Below are 18,847 nucleotides of genomic sequence, written 5' to 3' on the forward strand. Positions count from 1 at the left end.
GGTTACAAGTCTGGATAGGTACATGCAAGCTCCTGATTTTAGGCTACTTCAAAGTGCCAGATGTGGGGGGGGGGAGCACCAGGACACAGGTTGTGTCATGTTGTCTTGTGTGCTCCCTGTGGTGGGCCACTGTGAAATACAGGAAGCTGGACTTGATGGGCCTTTGGCCTGATCCAGCAGGGGTCTTCTTATGTTCTTAAAAGTTAAAACCAACCAGGCTGAGCTTCAACAACTTACAAGGGCGTTCCAGATTGTAAGTTCTTGTCATCATTTTGGACCTGCTCTAATAAGACCTGCCGCCCTGCTCCGACTCTATAGGCAAAGAAAAGCTGCCTTGTGCTTCAGCTGACTTTTCGTCTTAGTTGCCCTTCCCTGAACCCAGTTCCAGTAGTGTTCCTAGAGGTACCTCATTGAGGCACAGGTACCTCAATGCGCTGTGTAAGTGACGCCTCCCTCTTGCCTTTGGAGCCATCCCAAGCAGTGAGGGCAAAGCGGAGGAGACTCCTCTGCTTTGCTCTTGGCCACCCGAAATGGGTTTGAAGGTGAGGGGAAGGGCAACTTACAGAGCGCCTTGAGGCACCTACAAAACCTAGTGCTGTCCTCCCGGAATGCTACTGCCCAGTTCAGCTTATCAGGGTCCCCTCCCCTAGATCCAGTATTCCAAGTGAGATGTGACTAGTGCAGAATACCTCACTTGAACTGCTTATCCAGCTTTGGACACCTGATTTGAAGGAGCACTTATATGACCAGGCCGTGGCCCACTGGCGCCAGTCCAAAGCCGATACAAAATAATTTGGCAATACACTCCAGTGAGTTCCAATAAATGTGAGGCCGCATTGTGAAGCCACTTTTAACAATTGTCATTTCTTGTTACCTCGCCTGTCAGGCTTCAGACCAGACGCTAAGCATGGAACAGGGCCAGGAAGAGTTGTAGTTATTCTGCTGTTCACTGAATTGCATCTCCTAGTCAAGCTTGGCAAAGCAGGGTGGAAAGGACAGAATAATTGTTTGCCTCGTGAGTGTCTTATCTGAAGCTCTCACTAGCGTTCCCTTTTTAACATAGTGGGCTTCACGTGGGTTCCATCCTTTACAGCCCAATCCTGTCCGGGGCTACAGATAACAAGATCCCCTGTTGTAAGACCCAGTCAGGCACCTTGAAAGCTGTGCCATTGTCATAAGAACATAAGAACAGCCCCACTGGATCAGGCCATAGGCCCATCTAGTCCAGCTTCCTGTATCTCACAGCGGCCCACCCAATGCCCCAGGGAGCACACCAGATAACAAGAGACCTGCAAGGCATTCTGGGAATTGTAGTTAAGAACATAAGAACAACCCCACTGGATCAGGCCATAGGCCCATCTAGTCCAGCTTCCTGTATCTCACAGCGGCCCACCAAATGCCCCAGGGAGCACACCAGATAACAAGAGACCTGCAAGGCTTCCTGGGAATTGTAGTTAGGAACATAAGAACAGCCCCACTGGATCAGGCCATAGGCCCATCTAGTCCAGCTTCCTGTATCTCACAGCGGCCCACCAAATGCCCCAGGGAGCACACCAGATAACAAGAGACCTGCAAGGCCTCCTGGGAATTGTAGTTTAAGAACATAAGAACAGCCCCACTGGATCAGGCCATAGGCCCATCTAGTCCAGCTTCCTGTATCTCACAGCGGCCCGCCAATATCTCATAGCGGCCCACCAAACCGCTTTGTCATGTGCATTGTCATGTGCTTTGGGGCCACCAGTCTGAGCAGCTGGAGGTCCAGTACATCTGCCCCCAGCTTACCCAACCCACACCAGAACAAGTAAGGTGATGGTGGAGGCTGGTTTTTGGGGAGGATTGGGGAGGGGGTGGGAGAGGGAGGATTTTGATTGCAGCAGCCCACACCAAGATGCTATGCCCCTTAATCCAGCCTAACATGCCCCTGAAGGCTTTTCAGATGTATCCCAGCTACATAGGTAGCATAGGTGCAAAGAGACTCATTGATGGCCAAGCAGCTTACAGAGAGGTAAGTAAAAAAATGATTATTGACTTCTCCCAGGCCATTTACCCCCAGCATAGCATGAAGCTCACCCTCTGTCGGCACGGCTGCTTTGCACAAGCTGGTGGGAGATAAGATTGGGCTGTGAACCTGGTTTCAGGATTAATGCAAAGCCAGCAGTGTCCCCGTAGTGGTATAAAATAGGGCTGGTTATGGTTTAACCATCTGGAATGTCTTAATGGGAAAATTGCACCAAGCACCCTCGCTGCGCAAGGCTTCTCAAAATTTCCCCATGGAACAGACTATAATGTATTTTCCCATATCACAGAAGCGGCACAGAATGTTCTTAAGCTGATAAGCGGAATATTTGTTTAGCAAGCAGAGAACTTTCAGGATGGGGTGGTGTTGGGGAAGTTTGCAGGAGAAAGAAAGACTTCAGATCGATAATTCTTCTCAGATGTCCTTACTGAACTTCCTGTGTTTCCAGACATTTGGCAATGCATTCATTATATGCCAGGAACACCCAGCTCTGAGTGGCTTGGACTTCATCTCCCCAGGGCTTTGAGCTACATGGCTGCCCAGCTTTGAATCCAGAACCCAGGCCATATCCTGCGATTGGCTCCATAGGCTGGGTGAGCACAGCCTCTACATGTCAACAGTGTCTCCCACGCGCAGGCTTGGAAATGGAGGACCACAAAGCCCTCCTGAATAGGTGAACAGCTAAAACCTCCCAAACTCTCTTCCGAGCTCAAGTGCAGGGAACATGCCACCCCATTCCCACAAGCCCCCACTATCATGCAAACCTCCCTAAATGGGCCCTTCATTCACCCCTCTGACAGGAGGAGCAGTGGGGAAATAGGAAAAGGAATTTCTTCTGTACGTTGCCACTACATGCCTCAGGTCAAGAGGAAAGCTTCCTTTTCCCCCTCCTCCTCCTCTTCAGATGTGCTGGGTTCTTAGCATGCTGGGGGGGGGAGGGTGGTAGCATTTAGGGCTGCAATAGGAGTATCCCCTGAAAAGCCTGCATCTCGCAACAAACCCTTTGCCTTCCATCCTGATGTGCTAAGGAGTGTCAGGTCACAGATACATAGGGAGGCAGGAGGGGGGGAAAACAAAGCAATCCTGTACTCTGTGCTTTCTTCTAGTGTATCCTACAGTACCAGGTTTTTAGCTCTGGGGCAAATCCCTGCACTGGGCTCCCCATACTGTCCCTGTCCACCAGCACTCCAATGATGGTGGACAGAGACAGCATGGGGAGCCCCAATGGTGCATTGGGAACTGCAGCTGGTACTGAGGGCTCAGGGGTTAGCCTGGCCCTTGGCCAGAGCCCAACCTGACCAACCCCTGCCTGGTGGGAAGGCTGAGTTTTTCTGAACTGGACCTGGAAACTGGACTGAACCAGTCCTTTTTCTGAACTGGACTGAACCTGAAAAGCGGTCCGTATTCTTCCTGATTTTTGTTCAAGAACAAGTAAGATTGTTATCAAGTTTAATACAGAGTGCAAGAGGGAAAACAGCCCTGTATCTCCCTCTGCTTTTCTGTGCGGTGAAGGCATGGCAACCATCCTTCCTTTTCCAAATATCAAAACCCAAGGGGCTTCTTCTCTTTTGTGATTATATGACTTCCCCTAGCATAATTTCCTCTGCTTTACAATCCATAGCTGGTTCAGGTTTTCTTTTATTCTCCAGGAGTAAAAATGCTATATTTAACTGCAGCCAGCAGGTATCCTTCAAATTTCTGTTGCCCGGCTTGCTCTATTTTAATCCCGGTGCCAAGTTACAGGGGTGGAATGAGAATCTTTGCAGTTCCCTGAGTCCTGTTCTTCCTGATGATGCTGGTAGCAGAACTTAAGGGTAGTATTTCTTAGTGATAAATTAACCCACGGGAGGAGGAGGCTGGAATATGTCCTCTATTGTGAGTAACATCAAACACGTTGCTCTCTGTCTTCAGATATAGATTACAATGCCCCAGAGGCACCAGCCATCTGGACTAATGAAGGGGGGAAGTTTTGACGCTTGGCACAAGGAGAAAAGAAGCAGCGCAATTGCTCTTTGAGAGCCACACTGACATTATTGCCTGGTCTCAGAAGAAGCACCTTCGCCTCCCGCTTGCTTTGTGTGCAAATCATTCTCTGCTCCTAGACTTTCTCTGTTCTGCCCCTTCCTTACTTGTGCTCATGCGTGCTTGCACATGCTGGATGCAAAGAGGTTTATTTTAGGTACGTATATGCTTCAGGTGTGTCCCAGTAAAAATGCAGCTTGCATTCCGCAAATGCTGCCATCAATCCCTGCTTTGCAAGTGTGAGACCTGCTTAAAGTGCTTCAGCCCAACATCTCAGTCTCAAATGTGCACGTTAGATGCGGGTTAAGCTAGAAGGATGATTTCTCATGAGCTCAAACTATACCGGCAATCACAGCTGCCCAGAATAGCTCCGATGGCAAGTAGGAGGGTCCACTTACACTGAATGTTGGGGTGCCTACAATACTTTCAGTGCCGCACCCTCTGTAGCTACGCTACTGAGCCAACTAAAATGTGTGCCAAAGACTGCAGCTTGTTAACTGCAGCCTGGCGTAAGAAAATCATTCAGAGTTCCCTGACACTGTTCCCAAAATGTCAGGAGCCACCTCGTTGGCAACCTTCAGTCTCGAAAGACTCTGGTATCGCGCTCTGAATGGTGGTTCTGGAACAGCGTCTAGTGTGGCTGAAAAGGCCGATTCGGTAGTGACAATCCCTTCCACACCGGGAGCAAGTGCAGTCTGTCCCTGGTCTGTCTCCCTGGCTATGGGCCTTCCTTCTTTGCCTCTTTGCCTCAGACTGTTGGCAAAGTCTCTCTTCAAACTGGGAAAGGCCATGTTGCACAGCCTGCCTCCAAGCGGGCCGCTCAGAGGCCAGGGTTTCCCACCTGTTGAGGTCCACTCCTAAGACTTTCAGATCCGTCTTGCAGATGTCCTTGTATCGCAGCTGTGGTCTACCTGTAGGGCGCTTTCCTTGCATGAGTTCTCCATAGAGGAGATCCTTTGGGATCCGGCCATCATCCATTCTCACGCCATGACCGAGCCAACACAGGCGTCTCTGTTTCAGCAGTGCATACATGCTAGGGATTCCAGCATGTTCCAGGACTGTGTTGTTTGGAACTTTGTCCTGCCAGGTGATGCCGAGAATGCGTCGGAGGCAGCGCATGTGGAAAGAGTTCAGTTTCCTCTCCTGTTGTGAGTGAAGAGTCCATGACTCGCTGCATTACAGAAGTGTACTCAGGATGCAAGCTCTGAAGACCTGCCCAGAAGTGAACATATTTCACATTTACCAGGCATTGATGGGTGTGCTGTCCACTGTGATATCGAGAGTTTACTTCAGTGGCAGAAATGTTCACAAAAGAGAAGAGCGGCCCATTTTCCAGGGCTATCTTTTGTGGAATAGTTAAGCCTCCTGCATGCAGCCAACAGATATGTCAGAGAGAGAGAGAGAGAGAGAGAGAGCCATGTTAGACTTAGATCAGACAAAAGAAAATATTTCTTTACCCAGAGTGCCATTAATCTGTGGAACCCCTTGCCATAGGATGTGGTGATGGCATCTGGCCTAGATGCCTTTGAAAGGGGATTGGACAGATTTCTAGAAGGAAGATTTTGAAGTTCCTGAGAGAAAAAGTTCCCATAGCCTGGGGGCCACCACAGAGCAGGTCCTGTCCCATGTGCATACCACCGTACTGCAGAAAGTGGCACCATGGACAACAGTTGGAATTTGTCCCCTTTGGTGTAGCATTTTACTGTATATAGTGCAAAGACTTGCATCCTTGGAATCACATTTTAAAAGGTAGTATGCCTTTTAAATAGACTTCAGGTAGTATAGGATGGGGGGATCTTTGCCACACACCATGGAGAGCCACAACTAGTTATAGTTGCCTTTCTTGGGTTAATTATGCCAGTAGTCAAGTTCGGGTTCAGTATAACAGGTGTGGGGAGAAGGTAGGTTGGGATCTCCAGGTTGTTCTCAGGGTGATTTGCAGATCAGTGAAAAGATACCATTCTGCAATTGTTAAATGGTTGCAATACCCCCCCCCCCAATGCTTCTCTCCCCCTAAATTTGTCTGCTGAACAAAGAAAGCTTGAGGAAAACTCAGAAATGGGTTTTGTGTGAAAGAAGTGTGACCTCATTCCCTGGTTGAGCAGGTACACAGAAGCACTCTGCCCCCATCATTCTAGGAGCAGGTTCGCCCCTGAAACTGCTGTTTTCCACCTGTCTGTGGATGGTGAACTTTGGCTTTCTCGTCAGAAGCAAGAAGATCCCAGAAACCTGAATAGTTCGTCCTCTGGATGGTTTAAGGCAGCTTCACTCGTTTGGTTACTGGAATTTACAGCCAAATCCTATCCAATGCCAGCTTGTGGCTCTTGCAGTAAAGAAATTGTTTCCGTACCTCTCCTCCTGCTCCCTGATCCCCAGTGGGCCTACTCAAAGTCCAGGCCAGTTATTTTGATGGTGTAAATCTGTTACACTGAGGGGTGTGTATCAGACCCGGATTGGGGTCATACACTGCTGGACACTGCTGCTGTTGATATCCGCCCCTGACCCAGTCAGATCCCCTCCCCAATCCGCCCACTACCACCTTTCCTGCATTAATGGCTGGTCTGTGACCCACCGCTGTTAGTGCAGGGCTCACCAGCTGCCACACATTCAGCAGCAAACTGCAGACCATTGTAGTGGCTGCAACAATGGTGGCTGTCACAATGCACTGGGGGACTGTATGTTCCACCAGCATATTGCACAGACAGGACTGGGTTATTAGAAGTGCTTCACTTGGACTGGATGGTGGCCTCTGGTTTGCCATTCCTTTGCTGGAGCCAGTACCTGGCTCTCCCCCCCCCGCCCCCATCATGTGGGATGTTCAGCCATTCTGAATATAAAAAATTAAAAGAAGATTCAATTTGTCAGCCAACAGAGACGGGTCCATTTGTGATAGATGACACGTCCCCTTGGTTTGGTTTTCATTCCTGTCCCTTTCTCGGGCTCTTTGTTTCTGGGATTTGTTCACCGGTTTTGTCTTTTTTGAGCGTATTCAGTGATTCACAATGGCTCTCCTCGGCTTTATCACAAATTAATGAGATTCTTACAGCATTACATAATTAAGTACTGTGGTATTCACCGCCGCATAATGGACTCTTTCTCCCCAAGGAACATAGATCCACATGGCACCCCTTCTGAATTCATCATGGGAGGCAGCTGAGCTGTCCCAGCGGCAGGTTGAAAACTCTCAAATGTCACCAATTCTTCTAGTCCCAGAAGGCCCAGCGTTGTGGGTGCCCTACAGTTTAATATGCACAGGAACTCTTTGTAAGGGAGCTTCTGCTAGCTGAGCTAGAAAAGGAACTTCTAGAGAATACCATGAGGAACAAATCTGGGAGGCTGAGTAGTTGTTTTGTCCATACAGGCAAGTTCCCATTTTTAGTGTGGTCTACTGTATCCCATCTAGACCTAGAATTACTGCTTAGTTTATGCAATAGAACTTCCTGGGGCTTATGGTTATCTGGAAGGCATAGACAGAAGTGTTTGAAAATTGGTTATTTACTTTACTCAGAAGTAAGCCCATTACATTAAGTAAGACTATAATTCTCTCTTACTCACCAAACACCATTGATTATGAGAATCCCAAAAGGCCTCAGGACCATTTTTCTTTCAATAAAAGGACATCCCTTGACCCCATGCTTTTCCCATGTAGCAAGTCACTTTTGAAGCTGCAGAGGGTTTTGTGTGCAAAAAAAAAAAAAGAGAGCCAAAAATCTCACTGAGTTTTTATGACCATGAACTGGAGTGACTCATTGGATATTGGCACAAGCCCCCCCTTTTCCTCAAGAGAGTGAGTACTAGCTCCTCATTCTATAATGAGAAAGTTTGGGGTTTGTATCACCACAAGCTTATGTTGTCCCCTGTGTGCTCGGGTGTTCCTTCATTCTGGACTGTACAATCATATGCACTGAAAAACTCAGTCTGGACTTCAACACTGGTGGGAGAGATTTAGACCTTCACCAGTCACAATCAGGATTGGGACTCCCCACAGTGCTGCTTGACCAGGGACACTTCCATTGACAGCACTGCACATTTTCATTCTTGGTCTAATAGCCATGGAGGACCCCATTTAATTTGGATCAGGAGTGTGGAGCAGGAACATAAAAGGAAGAACAACTCCACCACCGCCCTGATCTGGATCAACCAACCACCATTTGCCCTACTGATTTTGTAATAAAAAACAGGCATACAACTACCCAGAAGTGCTTAAACTAATACAGTACTGTACTTTGTTGGCCCAGCAATGGAGTTTGATCTGGGATTAAGTTACTTGGGCCTATTGATGCAAGGAGACTTTCTTGGGTTGTGTCTGCAGAGCCAGAGTGCTGGCTTATTCCTTTTGGTCATGAATCCAAGACATTCCTTAACATCCTTATGTACACATGTGGTTGTACAGTGAGGCCAAGACATTTAAGCTATGTGGGAAACGTGGAGTCCATTGAATGAATACTGTATGGCTTTAGCCATAGAGACCTCTCCCTCTTTTTTTTTTTTCATCCTCATGTTGCAATGTAGCAGGAAGGCTGTTTTTAAATCCTGAAAATATCTTAAAGAATTTATCTTTGTTTTGTGCTCACTGCTGAGTGTGACCACCATGTTATCACCTAAAATGAAATCTCAGTTAGATTTTCACATACCAGCTAGGACAAGACTCCTAAGATGATTTGGGGATGGAATACTTATATTTATTCTAAGGAGAAATAGAACAAAATTCTTGGAAGTTCTTCTTCCAATAAAACTTTTGAGGGAAGCAAGAAAACAACACAACTTTAGATCAGAGGCGTTCTTAGGGGTCCCCGCGCCCGGGGCAACCCCCAGAATTCTGCCCCCACACCCCGTTTTGCCCCCCTTCTCCGCCTCCCCACGCACCTGACCCAGAAGTAATTGCAGTGACGTCATTGTCACGGCAATTACTTCCACGCAGCTGCCTCCTCCTTTCCCCCTTTGAAAACAAGGGGGAATGGAGGAGGCAGTCGAGGCCTCCACGGAGCCTTACGCGCCGTGGAGGTCTCCACGGCAGTAGTCTGGGGCTGCTTCCAGCAGGAAGGAGGAGACGAGATGGGCACCCTAGAGCGTCAGTGCCTCTCTAGGGTGCCTGTCTCCTATCCTCCTATAAAGGAGGAGGAGGGGAGGGGGCTGCTTAGTCGGCACCAAGCTGCAAGCAAGCTGCCTCTCCGCAGTGCTCCTGGGCGCTCCACCTGGGGGAGCAGTGGCGAGGGTCCAGAGGTGCCCATGGGGGGGTTGGTGTTCGGGGCATTGGCCCCCCTCTGGGTCCGCCAGTGCTTTAGATCAACCATGTGAAATGTTTTTGTTGTTGTTGTTGTTGGCAACCTTCAGTCTTGAAAGACTATCCCCAAATTAAAAGGAAGCACAGAACATTCCATCCAGACCAGTACATTTTCTCAGGAGGGTCCTGCACATGCCTAAATGGCTGTCAAATGCCATTCAAAGTGTACAATTTTGCTCTTTCTATGTAGTCAAAACTGAGGAATTTTAAGCAAAGTGAAAAGGGCTTGACAAGACCAGCAAAATGTCTAGGGCGTGGGGGAGTCCAGCTTCCTGTATCTCACAGCAGCCCACCAAATGCCCCAGGGAGCACACCTGATAACAAGAGACCTCATCCTGGTGCCCTCCCTTGCATCCTGAAATAGCCCATTTCTAAAATCTGATCTATATCCTTTCATTTTTTTTCCCTTCATTTTCAGAGTGACATGCTGGATATTAACCAGATAGTTAAAGACCTGGCCTCCATGGTATATGAGCAAGGAGACACAGTAGGTAAGTTCATGACTTTATTTATTTATTTATTTATTTATTTATTTATTTCTGCCTGGAACGTCCATCCTAAAAATCTCAGTGCGGAGAAAGACATCAGATGGTAAGCTTATGCCTGGACTATACCACTTCAAATGATTCACAGCCCAATCCTCTGCATGTCTACTCAGAAGTAAGTCCCATTAGTGTCAATGTGGCTTACTCCCAGGAAAGTGTGGATAGGATTGGGCTGCCAGTCAGGCAAGAACATAAAATGTAAACAACAACTCCATGTACATAAAAATCGAGCATCATGCTTGGGAGAAGTGTCCTTGCCCTTGACACAGATGGATAAAAAGTGAAATTCAAAGGGAACTTCAGAGTCCTCGTCCCCCAGACAAAACATCTGAGAATGTTCAAGGGAATGTGGATGTCTCCGTAGTGGATGTCCCCTTCCTCTGGTGTTGTATGAGAGGGAGGAGAACATCCCTCTTTCTACTCTATCCATCCCCTGCATAATTTTGTACGTCTCAGTCATACCCCCTACTCAATCATGTCATGACTGCTGGAAAATGCTTTGCTGCATGTTGAAGTAGTTAGTACAGAATTAGGTCGCTGCCTCAAGCCAGGAGTCATTATTTGGCCACACCCCTGCTATATCATCTCCACTAGATGCCTACGTGTTTCTGAGCACCCTGCAAAGTCCTGGTGAAGATCAGTAAAGCCCTGAACAGTCTGGGATCTGGGAACAGTCTGGGTACTTCAGAGGCTGTTTCTCCCCGCATACATCTGCCCATCCTGTGAGGTCATTTTTAGAGGCTAGGTTGCAGGTTCTGCCTCCAATGGAGGAGTGGCTGGTGATCACCCATGACAGGGCCTTTTCAGTGGTGGTGCCTGGTCTCCAGAACGCCCTTTCAGTGGAGCAAATAATTTCCCTCTCTTTACTGGTGTTTTAGAGTAGGATGAAGACTTTTTTTATTTGAATTGGTTTTTGTTTAGTTCTTACTCTATACTGTGCTGGTTTTTTTTTATACTATGGCATTGGTTTATTTTGTTTTATTGTTTTTATGCGCTCTCTCTCTCTCTCTCTCTCTCTCTCTCTCTCTCTCTCTCTCCCTCCCTCCCCCTGACCTTGCAATATTCAATCAATCATTCAATCAATCATGCTGATCTGAAGAGCAGATTCCTTGTGCTATAGCAAGCCAGTTGGTCTTTTGAATAGGAATATCGGTTGACCACTAACTGGTTGGCTCAGATTCAGTCTGGGCCACACCTTCTCTAAGGTGAACTTTCAGCCACCCTGCTGGGGAATTTGATGGTGAGAATAGGGGTGGATCTGCCCTCTCTCGCCCTCATTTTCATGGAAATGCTTCTTGATATGGTGTCATTCCAAGGCTTTCTGAGGGAAAATGCAGCAGTGCACCAGTCAGTGTTGCCATCCAAAGTTCACCACTCCTGAAAATTGCCACCCCCTTTTTTTGTTACCTGCAAATGGAGGAACATAAAATTCAGGGCAAATATTTTTGGCTCATACTTCACTAACACTAAAAAAAGGGTAGTGCTTCAAGGCTTTTTGTATGAACTGGAAGAATGTGCACATACTTGTCTTTGCAAATAAGAAAGCCCTATGTGTCTTTAAGTTAATGGGGAGCAATGTGCCCCAGTTCTAGGAACTGACCAATTGTGTGGTCTAATATACGACAGAATCTTGCCCTTGTGGCACTTCCCCATTCACGTCTCAAGATAAATGCCTAGAACTTGCATTGTCCATTTTTGGGGACAATGCAGAAATATATGTGAAAATCATTGGGAAGCTTTAACAGTGCTGATTTTGGCCTCTAACCACCACCCCTGCAAATGGCTTGAGAGATCTAAAGTCACTTCTCTGGAGCCTTGAGATTTCAGAGGTTGATTTGTAGCCTGGCTGAAGGTTTTCCTTCAACAGGGAGGCTGATTGAGACGGTTGGTCCTTTGAAAATATCCCAGAAGGAAAGCTCCATGAACTCCTTTCCATCTCTCAAATGCCCCATCGCAGACCTCGCTCTCGGCTGCCATTCTTGCTCATTGTGGAGATGTGTGCTCCTTGATGGACGTGGGGCACCATCAAGGTGACATCAGGACCAATTTGCTTGCATTCTTGTTTGGCAGCCCTTTTTGCCGAGAATTAAGCTTCTCAGATTTGCTGGGCCTTCAGGAGGCATATCAGATGCGAAGGCTTCGAGCTGCATGACAACATACATCAGTTATTTCTGTGACCCTTGTCACTACATTCCTTATGGGTAGATTTATTTTCTTAGGAGCTACCCATGCGGTGCAAGTAGTCCCAATATTGACTGGCCTTGGGGAAAAAAAATATGCTGTACAAAATGGGTTGTTTTCTGTTTTAAAACCAGCATCATTCTTCTCTTCCTCCCCTCCCCCCCAACCCGGTGCTTTTCTGCATAACACAGTTTTGCTACTGGCAACATTTGTTAGGAATTTTCTTTCAAGCAAGTCTGCCTTTGATCTGAATCAACACTGAAGCAAGTTATCTCCTTGGTTAATGTCTGAAAAGATGCAACTTTGCATTATTTGCTACTTAAGCTACAAACAAGTGAGGGGGTCGCTTGAGAAAGAGGGGGGGGAGAGAGAGAAGGAACCAGAGGAAGAGCTGTCCAACCAAATTTGGCTAACAGCTGGCTGGATTAGTATAATCCCAGCAAAATTCCTTCAACAGCATTTTCTACTGCAATGGGTTGCTATTTCAGTGGGATTTTCTAGAAGTTGAGCCTGAATAATGTAGCAGAGGGGGGGAAAGAAAATCTGGGCACTCCATGACATACAAAGAATATACTATAGAAATTCAGGAAATATATACAGCAGGTCTACAGAGCTTGTGTCCTGAGTACACTTCTGTACTGCAGCGAGTCATGGACTCTTCACTCACAACAGGAGAGGAAACTGAATGCTTTCCACATGCGCTGCCTCCGACGCTTTCGCGGCATCACCTGGGAGGACAAAGTTCCTAACAACACAGTCCTGGAACGTGCTGGAATCCCTAGCATGTATTGGCAACCTTCAGTCTCGAAAGACTATGGTATCGCGCTCTGAAAGGTGGTTCTGGCACAGCGTCTAGTGTGGCTGAAAAGGCCAATCCGGGAGTGACAATCCCTTCCACACCGGGAGCAAGTGCAGTCTGTCCCTGGTCTGTCTCCCTGGCTATGGGCCTTCGCCAATCGAGCAAAGACTTATAACCGGTAAACTGCTGCTTCCCGTGTTGTGCCGACGCCGTATGGCGAAGTTGGAGTGTCCTCTCCAGTGCGCGAAGCCTGGGTAAAGAAGGTATGGAGGATAGGCTGTTACCCATGCAGCAAATCCCCCCTCTCCACGTCGCTGGAATGGTCCAATGGAAAGGCAGAAGCCAATACGGTTGGTTCCAGCGGCATCAAACTGGGGGCCAAGAATAGGCCCTAGCATGTATGCACTGCTGAAACAGAGACGCCTGAGTTGGCTCGGTCATGTTGTGAGAATGGATGATGGCCGGATCCCAAAGGATCTCCTCTATAGTGAACTCGTGCAAGGAAAGCGCCCTACAGGTAGACCACAGCTGCGATACAAGGACATCTGCAAGAGGAATCTGAAGGCCTTAGGAGTGGATCTCAACAAGTGGGAAACCCTGGCCTCTGAGAGTTCTGCTTGGAGGCAGGCTGTGCAGCATGGCCTTTCCCAGTTTGAAGAAACACTTGGTCAACAGTCTGAGGCAAAGTGGCAAAGAAGGAAGGCCCATAGCCAGGGAGACAGACCAGGGACAGACTGCACTTGCTCCCGGTGTGGAAGGGATTGTCACTCCCGAATTGGCCTTTTCAGCCACACTAGACGCTGTGCCAGAACCACCTTTCAGAGCGCGATACCATAGTCTACTGAGACTGAAGGTTGCCAACATATATACAGTAGTAGTTCTTCATGCAACCCTCCATAAACTATACAGTTATCCCTCATTATATGAACAGTGTGGGCATTTTGTGGCCATGAGGCACAGGCCGTTTGCCCAGTTCGAGTCCCTGTTGAGTGCTGTCTCATGCGGAATGTGTTCATTTGCACTCCCTCCCGGATGTAGCCCTGCCCTCCTCCTCCTACCTCTCCCTCCTGGAAGTTGTCCATATGACTGGCCTGGACCCCCTGCCAGTCCCTCTTCAGAGATCCATTGGCTTCAGAATTAACTATTGATCTGTGTTCCATTTGGACCAGTTTTTTGGTTGCTGATTAACTTTTGGGCTCCGTGTTGCAGTACCAAGCCACAATGGGAATCTGGGTCTGGGTGTTTCAGGGCCATCCTGTGCTCAGAGCATCCTTAGCACAGAGTGCTGTGGATAGCTGGGGCCAGGACTAAACAGCCTCCAAAGTGCAAATGTTAGTCCCCAATCCCTATAACACTGATGTGCCCCCATTGGGGGGGGGGAAGCTTTGGGGGGAGAAGAGGGGAGTGCTGAGGATGGAACACTCAGGCACCAATCAAAAATTATAACATGGGAGCCAGTATGGGGAGTACAATCATCTGTGCCAACACCCTCCCCCCCTTATGCCCTGGAAAATCACCGCTGTTCACCACCCATTTCACCCCCTGTAAATAGAACAGCAAAATGGAGGAAGACACTTTGATTCCACCTGATTTTTCCGTCCCACTCTGGTCTCACTTTGTCCCCCATTTTAGCCTATACTTCACTGGTTGGTGGCACCATCCTTGTTTTATCTCCCCCTCCTTGATTCATGCCAAAACCAGTGCTCTAGAGGCAGAACAAGCTCTGAACAGGCAGATGGGCATATTTTCATTAGCGAGCAGATGTCCACCCACACACCCTTTGCAGCTTTAAAAGCCCTCCCGGCAGCTTACAACAGATTAAATAGTAACCATAAAACATCAACACAATCTTCAAAATCAACACAATCTTCAAAGGAGAGCAGCAGTCGCAGCCAACACTAATAAAAGCAGCAGGACAATTAAACAGTAAAACAGTGTAAACAGGAAAACAGTGGCTAAGAACAAATAAGATAAATATTAAATAAAAGACAGAAATCCTGATTATCATTTAAAGCTCAGGTGAGCAAGGCAGACTTTGTCTTATGCCTAATAGAAGACAATGACAATCAATGCCTGGTGAATTCATCTCAGAAGAGAGTTCCACAGTTTGGGTACCACCACTGGAGGCCACCTGCTTCCGCTCAGAAGGTCAAGGCACACAGGGAAGACCCTCTGGCTACCGTCCTGATAGTTGGCCAGGTTCGAGTGTGAGATGTTGGGTCCCTCAGCCAACCGGGTTCTTTGCTCTTTAGGTCTCTATATGTCAAGATCAACCCTTTATCTTGAACCCAGAAATGGATGAAAAGCCAGTGGATTTTTTGTCACACCTGTGTGTCAGCGCGCAGCTAAACAGGCAAGCAGAATCGGTGATCTGCTTGGCTTGGAGCAATGAAGAAAGTTGCTCCGATCAAGGTGCCTTATTGGAATCTTACTGATCCCTTGGGGCACATGACATCTTCCAGGTGATACTGCTTTGGACTAAGGGGGCGTCACATGACTGCTTTATCCTCTGTACAAAAATGGTTCTTTCCTCATGGAAAATTAAACATGCCAGAGAAGGGTTCTAGGCCACCCTTCCTCTTGACATGCTAGTTTCCTCCGCAAATTTTCTTTCTTTCTTTCTTTCTTTCTTTCTTTCTTTCTTTCTTTCTTTCTTTCTTTCTTTCTTTCTTTCTTTCTTTCTTTCTTTCTTTCTTTCTTTCTTTCTTTCTGTAGAGTAGCATTCTGTCATGTGGTGGAGTCACATGACCGTTTGCAACAGAACAAGACAGGCATTTTGCTAGAACTAGGCTACTATTCGTTGGTGAATGGCTTGGATGGTTTTTATTGGTTGGTGCTTTCTATAAGCCAGCTCCTGCATCAGATAAAATCAGGAGTAAATGTATAATTATCAAACAGCGAGGTTGCTCACAAGGAAAGCTAGTGAAGCCCACAGCTACAGAAAGGGGCTTGTTGAATCTGTGCCTGGTCGCGCCACTTTGCACTTCGGGAGGTCAGCTGTTGGAGTGGGAGCTCTGAGATAGTTGAAACACTGAGTGGCAAAAGTGGGGAGGAGCTCCTTCCAGTTCATTGGACTTTGTGAAGTCCTATATCTTACACCAAAACCTGGAATTTCTGCACATGCTTTCTCTAGCTTGTACTTCTGCAATTTGAAGAGACACTTGGCCAACAGTTTGAGGCTAAGAGGCAAAGAAGGAAGGCCCACAGCCAGGGAGACAGACCAGGGACAGACTGCACTTGCTCCCGGTGTGGAAGGGATTGTCACTCCCGGATTGGCCTTTTCAGCTACACTAGACGCTGTGCCAGAACCACCTTTCAGAGCGCAATACCAGAGTCTTTCGAGACTGAAGGTTGCCAATACAATACTTCTGCAAGGACTACTTTTTCCACATTCCACAGCTGCCACCAGAAATGGCAAGTACCACAAGCAAATATTGGCTCTGCAGCCCTCTTCCCCAAACCACACTCTTTTTGAAGTGATGGACCACCAGCATTGCCCACTGGTATACCATTTTCACTTCCAGCAGGTTCAGGGTAGGCGGGGCATTGCCATGGTGCTTCACCATGCCAGTCTGCCAGCTGCGATACTGTGAAGTACCTTTAGTGAACTAGTACCTTTGGTTGAAAAGCACAGATCTAGAGCCCCGTGTAGTTGTTACGCCTTTTTTGTGCAGCCCCGAGCTTGGTCTTCCAGAATCCTTGTATAGCTTCCAGTGCTTCCATTCGCTCTGATAAATTGCAGGATTTTCTCTTCACTTATAATTCCCTTCTCTTATCTTAATTTACAGACAGCATTGAAGCCAACATCGAAACAGCCTCTTCTAATGTAGAATCTGCTAATGAGCAATTGGCCAAAGCCAGTCAGCACCAAGTAAGTTGATAAAAAAAACCAAGCAAACAGTATATGTTGTTATATAAAGAATCCCCCACAGAACCACTCAGATTCTCGTGCTATTGAAACTAACTTGGGAGATTGGAACTGGGCAGGTTACCAGCAATTCTCCGGTGGTCTTTGAAAGCAACTTAAAAGAGTGTTCCTAAAATGGGAGCTTAACCTCTTTTTCCCCCTACAACGATTTAAATGACTTCCGTGTTGGCAGCTTGCATTAAAGTCATCATTTTGAGAGCTGCATATTAAACAGGCTTTTTCCCACTAGAAAACAAAGCAATTAGCTACTGTTGTTCTTTGAAAGATGGCACTAAAACACGTCTTTGACGCCCGTGTGTTCTTTCTTGTTGGCACAGCCTAACTAGGCAACTGATGGAAAATATCATGTCACCAGTAGACACAATACTGTTCGGAAACAAGATTTAAGCAGTGGTCTTTTTTAAATTGTATATCAAGGGTCTATTTGCACTGAAGTAGTAATGAAGTGGGCATATAAGCCACAAGACTTAGTGGAAAATAATTAGCACGTAAAATGAGCAGCACGATGATTAGAGTCACCATCAGGCTTTGGCAATACTACATGAAGTAGCCAAGGATGTAGGTCTATGATGCTGTTATATGCACTATGATGATGTTAACAGGATCATGCTGAGGCCTTAAGGCCTCTGTAAAAACCCCACACCAGTGATGCTTGATCCCATTCCTAGCCCACCTTGACAACTATCCAGGTGCTGAGAGCATTCCTATTGAATACTCCTAAAAACCCTCAGGATTTTGCAAGCTTGCAAAACACAAAAGACACAAACAAAAAAACCGATCATGTGCCTTGACAGTTTTCACAACTTGTCAGTGTGCTACGAGTTGAAAAAAGTTGAACATCTCTGGTCTAAAGTGTCATTCTCCAGTGACATTCTTGCTAATAGTTAAGATGAGCCTTTGCAGTGTGGAGGAATGTATTAGTTAGTATTAGTTAATGTATTAGGTAATACATGGATAGTATTGTCTCATAGGGACCGGGGACCACCCAGATTTTGGAAGAAGATGGGATTCTAATCCACATTAATGACGTGCCAGCGGTTTAGGGCTTTCCCTGGCGCCGTTAACAAGACAGGCAAACCGCAACGTTGTTCTGTGTGATGCAATTAAACCATATTGTCTTAATTTCCACTTGCAAATGAATGAGAGCAGGTGGCTTCAATAAAAGCTGCACTTCTGTTTGTTGGCCTGCTGCACCGGCTGAGCACAAAGGCTTGCCTCTGATTACAGGTATCGGAGTGTTGGCTATTTGCAAGGCAGCATCTGTGCACCTGCGGTTTTTATTCTTACCTTAATGCAGGCCTTTTTCGAAACAGCTGCTGCCCCTGGAAGTGGAGGCAGCCAATTCAGCGGCAGCCCAATTGATAAATGGAGCAAATGAATGTGGCAGCTTAACCTTCGCAAGGTCTGAACTGTCATGTTTATTCAAGCCCCCATGTTACGTTTATTCACTTTTTTTTTTAACCTGTAGCGGTGCGCCCTCCCTCTCTAAATAATGGATCTGCAATCAAATATTTATGGGACTGTGGTTGTTTGGGGCTTTCAGATGTCAAACACTTGGATCCGTCTAGGCACGAAGGTGCAACGGTGTAAGAAAACTGTGTGCTCAGTTCTGATGACAAAGAGCAGGTGTTTCTGTGGAGCTTTGCATTAAAGAGTTTTCTCTTTATTTATGGTAACAAGCTTGAAGAAGACAAGATGTGCTTCCTTGACAAATTTCTAGAGCAAATGTCCATGACTTTCTTGGACGAACTGAGAGAATCAAGGTCTGATTCACCCCCTGGTTCATCCCCTTTCTGTCAACTCAAAAAAGGGGAAGATTGTGTGAAAATTGTTGTGTCTTCTTCACACTTATAAAATAACTTGCAAGCCAGATTTCCCACAACAAGAATCTCTGTTCATACTGTGGTCCTACTCACACAATCCTCCCCTTTTTTTGAGTTGACAGAAACAATTTTGTGGGTCATAAACTATTGTGTCAGAGGTGTGAGGTTATGTGCACTGTACCCATGTCACATGAACCCTATTATGAATGGGTCACAGGAATACTGGGAAGAGTTGGCTGGTGCCACTG

The 18,847-nt window shown here is 47.0% G+C and overlaps 1 protein-coding gene across 7 annotated transcripts in view; it reads left to right on the forward strand.

Moving 5' to 3' along the window:
• TSNARE1 (t-SNARE domain containing 1) overlaps positions 1–18,847 on the forward strand; it is a 417,418-nt gene that overhangs the window by 256,550 nt on the left and 142,021 nt on the right. For all 7 annotated transcript variants that reach the window (XM_066625627.1, XM_066625626.1, XM_066625633.1 and 4 more), the window contains exons 9-10: positions 9,742–9,814; positions 16,637–16,719. In XM_066625627.1, coding sequence (XP_066481724.1) covers positions 9,742–9,814; positions 16,637–16,719 — 156 coding nt within the window. The remainder of the gene's footprint in view (positions 1–9,741; positions 9,815–16,636; positions 16,720–18,847) is intronic.

The sequence above is a fragment of the Tiliqua scincoides genome, chromosome 4 (assembly GCF_035046505.1).
Source record: "Tiliqua scincoides isolate rTilSci1 chromosome 4, rTilSci1.hap2, whole genome shotgun sequence".
NCBI classification, from domain to species: domain Eukaryota; kingdom Metazoa; phylum Chordata; class Lepidosauria; order Squamata; family Scincidae; genus Tiliqua; species Tiliqua scincoides.